At 35.1% G+C, this 10356-nt stretch overlaps 1 protein-coding gene across 1 annotated transcript; it reads left to right on the top strand.

The window, feature by feature from the left end:
* The first annotated feature begins 3205 nt into the window (after positions 1 to 3205).
* Positions 3206 to 8256, top strand: LOC121297091 (ubiquitin-like domain-containing CTD phosphatase 1). The gene is made up of 10 exons (XM_041223118.1): positions 3206 to 3359; positions 3671 to 3762; positions 4294 to 4379; positions 4567 to 4682; positions 4883 to 4981; positions 5079 to 5116; positions 5437 to 5535; positions 5784 to 5900; positions 6306 to 6433; positions 6814 to 8256. Exons 1-10 carry the CDS (start codon positions 3206 to 3208, stop codon positions 6839 to 6841), a joined length of 957 nt encoding a protein of 318 aa, XP_041079052.1. The 3' UTR covers positions 6842 to 8256.
* Positions 8257 to 10356: the final 2100 nt, after the last annotated feature.

Genomic DNA, 10356 nt, shown 5'->3' with positions numbered 1-10356 from the left:
GTTTACATGCTGGCCAGTGTTTTGGCTTTACTGAAGCCAAGCTCCATGTAAAAAAAGTTTTTTTTGACCTTGCTGTGTTGTTGCTGATATTCTTCAGCTTTCTTTTTTAATCTGTCCCAGACATGTTTATTGCACAAACCTCTCTGCCACTTGGTGCAACTAGTGGAAAACATTAGTTAAGATAATTGTGGAATTACAGACCTGTGTCAAAATTCACTTAAATATTAACAAAACAAAAAAAGTGATTTTATAACCTTCTTGACATAAACGTTGTCCAGTTTCAGTCACCTGAAGCAGAGAGGTGTGGCTGGTTTGAACACTGCCAACAGTACCTTTTTGGTAGAAATTCAGCAGGCAAACATGGACAGATGGTGACATGCATTTCATTTTTCAACGGGCTTTCTAATTTGCAAGTTTAGTTTTTACTATCTAGGGGAAATTTGCATTTTAATTAAATGATAAATGCACTATTTAATTGTGATTACTTTATGTAACATCTTTATTTTTTATGCAAGTCTTTCTAGCAGGGTGTTTAAAAATGAAGAGAGGATGGATATTGCTATAAAACGACTGTCAAAGAAACTGCTCAAACAGCTGTACTTGCACACACTAGGGTCTGTGCAGACTGGTTGAGTGTTTTAATGTTATACTCTGGAGCAACTGTGGTACAGTGTCAGGCAAGAGACTGTCCGCTGCTGCACTCGCTTTTTAATATTCATAACGCTGCCAATGGAATTATGCTTGCAGGAGCCTGTCTGATTCTCCTGTGGTTTGGAAATCCTCTTCTACATTTCATTGACATTCTGGCACATGTACAGGACAAGCACACCCCAGTTTATTCATCAGCATTACAGAGATGCATTTCACTCCACAATCCAGGTGTTCATTTATTCATTACATCTATATAAGGGCAGCTGGCTCTTTGAGCTAATATATATATATATATATATATATATATATATATATATATATATATATATATATATATATATATATATTAGCTTGAATACTTTATCAGTTCTGGTATCTTTTTAAAATACAAGCAGTAAAGCACATCTTTAATTCCTGTTTTATTTTCTTTTATTCCTGTATTTATGCAGTACAATACATATCAGCTGTTTAAACCTGCATTGTACATGTGGCTTGTTTGTTAGGAGCACAATATATGTACTGTACGTGTGACTTATTTTGTTGTTTTTCACTACATAAAACATTATTTTGTATTTATTTATTGAAGGAAACACAAGTCTAGAAAGCTTAGAAAAGGTACTGTATATATTGAAACACAAACTAAGCATCCTGAACTTGCAAAGCAGTACAGTAACTAAAAAAAAACCCTACGCCACCTAACATTAAGTGGACTGGTGTGATGAATTCTTAACTGCTCCCCTGGCAGGGTGTCAATACGATCTGGCCTGGTTGCTCACTAGAGCAGTCCACTGTGGGCAGAGGAATCGAGCCTGACAAAGCAGGACTGGGTGAATCACCATAAAGACAGAATAGCTTTTTGTTTCTGGATTTCCATTTCGTACAAGGTGGTTGTAAGGACTACTGTATACTGTAGCATCTACATCAATAAAAGAACATTGTGTTGTCACTTTCTTGGTTTGTGGGCCTCCATGACATTAATCACCATGACTAATGAATGGACTGTTACCCAATTCATCCAAAGAAAAGCAGCAGCTTTGTGTCACAGACTTTCTCTCTTTCAAAGTCTAATGTGCTCGTTTTTATGAGCCCCTGTTATTTGATATGTATCCCTTTGAAGTGCCACTCACGGAGATTAAGATTACATCCACAGTGAAAGCTTCTTTAATTCTGACTAAATGAAAGGTCTGGCGATCAGAATAAACAAATGTCTGTCAAGGTCAAGTATTGATAGCCCTGTTGTTGCTTTTATAAAGAACCTTTGATGACGTAGTTTAGTGTAATGAAAAACAAGTTATATCTTATATCAAATATATTCACAAATGAAATCTGTAATATGTCATATTTAAAATGTTCGATTTTTACACATTGCTATTAAAGACTGGTGCGCCATGCTATGTGTCAATGGTAGATTCTGTGGGGGGAGACAGCTCCCTCAGATGGCCAGAACTGTCAGTGCACCCACAGGAAGTTGAAACCTAAGGGCGTTTGGTAACACAGGAGAGCATCACTGGGAGACAGGAAGAAACTGCTGAGTAATTAGCACCAAGTGTTTTTACGCTGAAATAATTAATTAATTAAGAGTTAAATTATCAACACGGTGCACCATACACCCGGGAGGGCCTTGGTGAAATTCGCTGGTTGTTGCAATCGATAGGTATGCATATACAACTGTTTGAATCGTATTTTACTAAACGGGCCCTGCCTGCAGCAATGGTAGTGCATCGCTGTTTAGCAATCTGAGATCAATTGTACAGCGTTTGTTTATTTACACATGTTCATTCTCTGTTTAATACTTGGATGTGGGCTGGATGCTGCCCAAATAAGAAATCAAAATGAATGTCCATTGCAAAACGTTTTATATCTGTATTTTTAGAGAAAGCTTTTCGGGCACCGGTTTACCTGCAGGTAAATACGTAGAGAAGCAGTTCTGTATTATTGATGCTGGTGTATATCGTTAAATTGCATGTGAGATGTTGTCGATCGAATGATAATGGTATCGGCATTTGATAACGTTGTTTTATTTAAACGCAGCCACACACAAAGTTTAAGGAGGGGCTGTGAAAAAAAATACAGTGCGGTGTGGCTTCCATTGTTGTTAACAAATACGCCCACTGTATAACACTTGTACCAGACTGCCTATGTCAAGGTTTGAATTTAAACATCCTGAAAAAATGTACATTATATGCATTTTAATAATAGATACTTACATAACCGGCATTGTTTCATCGCTTCGTGTCGTAGGCTATTTCAGACAGGGTTACAGGTTTTGAAAACGGTATGTTGCAGGAACACATTTTAAACTAACCAAAAAAAAAGTTGGTGCTTAACTTGGCATAGCCGAATTCAAATCAGAATGAAGTTCAACATCTACTCTCATGTGATGGAAATAATTAATATATATATATTATATATATATATATATATATATATATATATATATATATATATATATATATATATATATATATATCTATTGTAGATAACAAAATGCCTCCGGAGGTAAAAATTTCCTTAAAGGAAGCTATGGATGTATAAGAGTAGGTCTCCTCAGCGGATGTCTGTATCTGTGATAATAAAATGGGGCGGGCAAGAGTACTCGATAACTACACTGTCGGATGAAGACACAGTGCTGGACCTTAAGCAGTCTATCAAATTCCTAACGGGAGTTCTTCCTGTCAGACAAAAACTATTGGGGCTGAAAGTAAAAGGTAAGAAGCATATAATTAAACTGCTTTACAGGTGTTGACTAATATAGTTACTAGCAGATAGGTATGAAAACGTGTCAGTTTATTTACTGGCATTACTCTAATTAACTGTATGTTGTGAAAATCTATTTTAATCCATATTGCTGCATTCTGTGATAAGGATCATTTGTATCCCTGGGCTATATGTGCACATTTCTTTCAGTATCTGCCTCTTAGACTTGAACATAGGCACAGTATACATGTATACAAGTAATACTGATGCAGTAATAATAATAAAATGTGCTTGTCTGTGTTGCGTATTTCTGCTGTTTCAGGTAAACCTGCAGAAGATGATCTTAAACTGGGCACACTTAAGTTGAAACCGAATACAAAGATCATGATGATGGGGAGCAGAGAGGAGAGCTTGGTAATTATGTTTGAATCCTTTTATTCGACATTATAAATATTGGTAATATAATGTCTAGGCTAGATCTCAGTAATGCATGTAGTATTCTGTACGTTAGGCTTGGCACTTGTATGATTTGAAAGCACAAAACAAGTAATTGTTTTGTAAATGTCATGTTAACAACCAAGTTGCATAGCTGAATGCATCCAACAGTAAAAACAGGTTTCATATGTTTTGAACAGTTTGGTTGTTAGCAGCTGGCAAAACAAAGTTTGTAAGGTGTATAATAGAAAGAGCAAAGGCTGCTTTGCGGCCACTGTCGGCTGTGAGCTGCATATTGTTGAGGGCCTTGGGGATGAAGCTGCTTCTTTGTTATCATGTATTGTGAGAGAAAAGGCTGAAACATGGTGGGTTTTTAAGGGACAGAAACCCAAATTCTGCAGATGCACGCTGTTGAGTCTGCTTTAAAACTACTACTTGCATTAAAACAGTTATTTCAAATTTTACCTTTTTTTTTTTTTTTTTTTTTTTTTTTTTTTTGTAATCCTTAAGGAAGATGTTCTGGCTCCTCCCCCTGAAAATGAAGAAGTTATCAATGATTTTGATATAGAAGAGGAAGTTATAGAAGTAGAAAACAGGTTTGTATTAAATTAGCGCCATGTCTGATTTCTCCAGTGGACTGGAAAATGACTTTTCTACAAACACAGGTTCAGTAATGTAGGCTAATTTATTTTCTCAGTCAATCTAGTAACAAAATGTATCCACAAATTATAGCCCTTTTGTTATTCTTTAAAAATTCTTACTGACTTTATTTTTGTATTTTAGGGAAGAAAACCTGGCAAAAATAGCACGCAGAGTTAAAGAATATAAGGTAGAGGTTTTAAACCCACCTAGAGAAGGCAAAAATCTGCTTGTATTAGATGTGGACTACACCCTGTTTGGTAAGTATTCTTATAGTCATGAACATCTATATTTACAACAAGGTTATTTTTATAAATATTAAAGTTTAATCCCAAACACTTGCCATTTAAACGGAACAAATAACGTTTTAAATAATTTACTGCTCACATGTTACACAGTGCAGTTTGCAGACTATTTCAAAAAATAACTTTTTGAGTTTCTTTCACCTAATTTTTTCCAGACCACAAATCTTGTGCGGAGACTGGGTTAGAGTTAATGAGACCGTATCTTCAAGAGTTTCTCACGTCTGCATATGAAGACTATGATATTGTTATCTGGTGTAAGTCTGTTTTAAAAGTGATGATAAAAAAAAAAAATTCTACTCTACACTACACTTGTTAATAATGTGATCTGATGTATACGGTTTCATTTTATAGCTGCTACCAGCATGAAGTGGATTGAAGCTAAAATGAAAGTAAGTTTTCACTGATTGGATTTAATTATCTACTTGAATAGACCCATACTTTTGAAGGCTTTAATTTATAAAAATACTAGTTTTTAGAGTTATAATCTAACTCGCCAACATTTCAATCTTTCTAGTAATGATACTAGTTCAGAATGAGTATAATATTGTATTTCCATGTCATACAAAATAGTGCTTGGTTTATTTATTGCAAGAACACATGTGCTGTGTTGAGTGCATGCAACAGATGGCACTGCTGTGCCTGTTTTGGCAGTCGTACATTGAGATCAGTGAAAATGTACATATTCTAAAATCTGTGTATTGTTTTTCAGGAGCTGGGAGTGACAAACAACCCAAACTACAAGATAACATTCATGCTAGACAGTGCTGCTATGATCACTGTGCATACCCCTAAAAGAGGTGTGGTGGAGGTGGGTAACATTTACAGGTCACTGTTTAAAACACAAGCTATTGCCTTAATGTTTCCATCAGGTAACCCAATCTCTATACAGCGAGTTTGTCCACACCTAGCAATACATTTCAATTTGCTGTATTGTTTGAAACATCTCCTGTCATTTCACAACATTTTCACTACTTTTAAATTGTTGCCGACTATACGCTACCAATCGCTGTAAAATAAGTAAGTGAAAAGATTGCTAAATGTTTTATTATTCTTTAGGTTAAGCCTCTGGGTGTAATATGGGGCAAGTATGCAGAGTTCTATAACAAGAAAAATACTATCATGTTTGATGATATTGGAAGGAACTTTCTGATGAATCCACAGAATGGACTAAAGGTAAGAGCTCTAGAAGTCAAACCAGCTGCATGTGTATTACCCTTTTTATATCGGTATATCTTTCTTTTCTAAGAAGCCATGAACTAGAAAATAAGAGGAGTGTTTTGAGTGCTATTTATGTTCTGTCTTTTGTAACTATCAACATATTTTGCTCTGAAGCCGTCTTATTTGATTAAAAATGTATTCAATTCTATTCCTTCAATATTTAATAAGTATACAACTGAAAACAAATTTAGTACTTTGTTTTCTGTAATTTATTTTTACGGAATTGGACATTCAGGGAACAGCAGTTTTATTTAATGTGCAGTGAAATATGACCATTATTTAAAAATTCAGATTTCTCCTTTAATTGCAGTAAAAGTGATCCGTGCTCAGAGATTTAAGTGTGTTTTTTTCCCCTTTTAGATTAAACCCTTTATGAAAGCACATTTAAACCGAGAAAAAGACAAGGAGCTTCTCAAGCTGTCCCAGTATCTCAAAGAAATTGCAAAGCTTGAGAATTTCTCAGAGCTCAACCACAAGCACTGGGAGAGGTGAGGAGGCGTTCCATCTATTGTAACACTAGTCTAGCTAACTGAAGATTTTCTGATACAACTGCGATGCAAGGGTTAGTCGGTACCAGTAATTCAAATGGTTTTGCACCAGAGACACATGGTCAGAGTGGGAGTTTTTGTTTGCAACGTAACTGATCTAGTGATGGCAGAATCGTTTTAACTGGAAGATAGATTTCAGTTTCACTTGGACTTTATGTTTTAGCATGGTGACGTGTGTAAATAAATGCTAGAAAGGTGATGTATTGTCAATCTAGGCTATATAGAGAAATCTACTCATGGGAACATCCAAATGTTCTCGTAGGTTTAAGACTATATACATTTTAATACAAGTGTAACTGAATTATTGATTTTATTCACAGGTATCTTTCAAAGAAGCAGAGCCAATAGAACTTATCAGAGATGATGCTGTTGTGGACCTTTCCTTACAGGGAGTAGTGCTGGACACTGAAGAAAATGCCCAAGCTACTACTCTTTCATTACTCCTCATGCAGGATTCTCTGCTGTACAGGAATACAAGCAGGGACACTTTTTTTTCTTTTTTTTTTTTTTAAATCAGACACAGATCCTGAAGGATTTTCTCCCTATATGGTTTTCATTAATCTGGACAATATCAGCAATGCAACGCAAACCTGCCTGTATATTATGGTTACAGGTAACAAAACATATTTGCATCCTAATACATTGATACTGTTCACCAGTGTAAAGACATCATTATGTGCCCAAAGGAAATCTCCCTGACAGAGAGACGCACACATGCGCTGAAGTACTTAAAATACAGTAAGATGGTATAAAGTTATCAATTATACAGACTTATGTATATCTCTTAATGGCTTTATTGGTAATCTAAAAATGCGTTGTCTTGACAAGTCTGCAAAGATTTTCTACTAGTAGTTGTTGCCAGCTGATGATACAATTTTTATATATATATATATATATATATATATATATATATATACACACACACACACACACACACACACACACACACACAATTATTGTTACACTGTTTCCATTTTGCAAGTGGAATTCACCCAGTAATGACATTGGAATTGAAAGCCAATTTTACTCGTACTTTGGGTCAATATATTTATCAGTAAAGAATGAAGCAATAAGCTTTGAAGGGTTTGTAGTCGTGACTGAGTTTAGAGTATGGAGTTCTGTTAAAATAGACGTATGAATCGGTCAGATGGCGGATCAGGGTTGTGTCATTTTAAAGATGAGCGATATCAAGTAATGAGATGGTTTATTTCAAGAGTAGCACTGTGTCTGGTTCAGGTTTCATTTATTATTGGTTTACAAATGTTAATTTCTAAATCTCTGTGTTTTTTTTTTTTTTTTTTTTTTTTTTTTCTGTTGCCAAGTTTGAGTTTATTAAAATAATAATAGGAGTTGGTCTATTTTTGTAAGACCACACAAACATCAGATTCCAGCAGATACTCTAATGATATGTGGTCAAGAATTAAACTGTTGTCATATTTGCAAAAGAACCCCTGGAAACTAGGGATATCTGGGACATTTTAGTGTTAGAAAGAGGGTCCCGTAGCCAGCGTCCTGTCCATTTACTGCCCCCATCTCCTAGCCTCTGTATTCACCTTGATAGCACACCTCATGATGGGTTGACTCTGGGCAAGTACATTTCTGTCAGTATTGTAACCTGTCCAGGCACATCCTTCCTAGGCTAGGAAGACACACTGGGCTGTTGCTGCTCAAAAAGCAGTTATGGCTAAATACAGCTATGGCCAAAAGTTTTGCATCACCCTAGGATTTAAAAAAAAAAAAAAAAAGATTTTCATGTCACATTTTGAAATGTCACATTTTTATATTTTGGCCAGTATATGGAAAAATACAATGTGGTATGTGATTCACAATGTTAATGTAACATTGTTCAGCAGGCTTAATTAGACTTATGAATCAAAATTGGATACAGTTCTATAGGGTGATGCAAAATGTTTAGCCATAGCTGTATATCCATGTGCATCTACTGGCCCGCTTGTGCATTTTCTGGTTTAAATGTCCGGTACTTGGCTAATCCTGTTAGGCGGGATGCTGAACTGTACTGTATGTTCTTTTGGTGTAATTAAATGATTTACATGAGCATCTTTCATCCGTAATGTTAAACATTCAATCACAATATCTAAATAACCCTTAACAAAATGCCTTGGAACAGTAGACAAAAAAAGCATAGTAATTGGACTAAGGTGTTTTGTTTGTTTGTTTTTAATGTCAGCAAAGCTGCTATTTCCCTTATAAACAAGTCTTTCATGTTGTAGGTTTTTTGTGGTTTGTGTGTGTGTGTGTGTGTCATATATATATATATATATATATATATATATATATATATATATATATATATATATATATATATATATATATATATAATTATATAAATTAGTGTTTAGAATATGTCTAATGATAGATTTCCAAGAAGTGCTAATCTTGGATATGCCATGTGCTTACATAAAGAATTGGTAACTTGCAACGCCCTGTGACTGACTATTGCTCAGGCATGTCTCCATGTTGTTTTGCGTTATCTGCTGTCTGATGAAATAGAAACGTGTGTGTTCAGATTCCTAAAGGGAACAGATGGTAAGTGTAAATAGTAGATGAGCCTTTTTAAGTAAAATGTCTTGTGTTACATTATTGAATAACAACGCTCGCAATTGCGAGGTGCAGCTCTCTCGTAACCAAACGATGTAGAAATAGTTTGAAAGCAGAAATCTTTTTTTTTTAACAATAGTAGATAAAAGAACAAACACGTCAGTACAGTGTTATTGTACCAAGCAGGTAACGGTACATTTATTAGTTCTCTTTAGTAGATCTTTATCAACCCATGATTGCTAGTGACTAGTATGGTGAAAAATACATCATTTTCTAAATTTGCAGCTCTTTGTTTCAAACTGTAGACTGATTGATTTGATATGTTGAAATTTTTTTTAAGTAGTTTTGGTATTCCATTATTAGTCTTACTTTTTTGAGGAACCTTAAATGCCCTAGATTTCAAGAGCATTTTGAAAACAGCTGTAAGGCATTCAAGTTTTTAGAATCATCTTACCTGTTGGCACACATTACAGATTTTTAACAGCAGACATGTTGCTGCTTGAAAATATTCTGCACTGCATTTTATATGAAGTTATACTTCATGCTTGTGAGTCAGCATTTTGCGAAGATCTATATAAACTGTACTCTTATTTTAACCATAAGTGATTTACAAGCTTTAAAAAGATACTGGCCATTTCGTTTGCTATAGATCTTACATTTTTGCCCCAACGTAAAACTATATTTTGTGGGTGAAGGTGTTGAATAGCTTTATTTGACTACACTGGAATCTGCTGTTTTCTAAATCAGCATTGTCATCAGTACGCTTTTCACTGGCCACCTTTCTGTTAAGTTCAACCTTTCATTTCTTAACTGTAAGACAACTGTGACCCACTGTCTTATCCTGACTGCTCTGCAGTGGTACTGAAGGTAATAAATTATGAAAACTATGAAAACTACAAGACATTATTTAGGCATGCTGAGGTAATATCTCCCATACTTGTGTTACTGCAGAAGTCTTGATATGTAAAAAAAAAAAAAAAAAAACTTAGTTGTATGTGATAACATTTAGTGAAGCCAGAAACTCCCACATTACTTTTTCATTGTATTCTAATAGTTGTCAATTAAATCATAGCTATTGTGTCTGTATCCCACATGTAGTTATTTTGGCAGGCAAAGTGACACTGTGGTAATGTGCACCGTGTCTAAATGATGGCTACCGGCGAAATTGACCACAAAAGTCCTTTTACAGTGATGCTATTAATCACACAAGGGGAGTTATTGTTAGAACCACAGCAAGGTATTTTGCTTTGACAGAGAAGACATATGTTGCCATTGATTTACAAAGGTAAGGTTACCCATGTAGT

Source organism: Polyodon spathula, chromosome 22, assembly GCF_017654505.1.
Source record: "Polyodon spathula isolate WHYD16114869_AA chromosome 22, ASM1765450v1, whole genome shotgun sequence".
NCBI lineage: Eukaryota > Metazoa > Chordata > Actinopteri > Acipenseriformes > Polyodontidae > Polyodon > Polyodon spathula.
The sequence above is the reverse complement of the archived record's forward strand: the minus strand, read 5'-3'. Positions and strand labels throughout refer to the sequence as shown.

Coding starts and splice junctions, on each gene's coding strand:
- LOC121297091 (XM_041223118.1), top strand. CDS start 3,206: ATGTCTGTATCTGTGATAATAAAATGGGGCGGGCAAGAGTACTCGATA. Junction 3,763..4,293: donor GGAGCAGAGAGGAGAGCTTG/GTAATTATGTTT, acceptor GTAATCCTTAAG/GAAGATGTTCTGGCTCCTCC. Junction 5,117..5,436: donor GGATTGAAGCTAAAATGAAA/GTAAGTTTTCAC, acceptor ATTGTTTTTCAG/GAGCTGGGAGTGACAAACAA.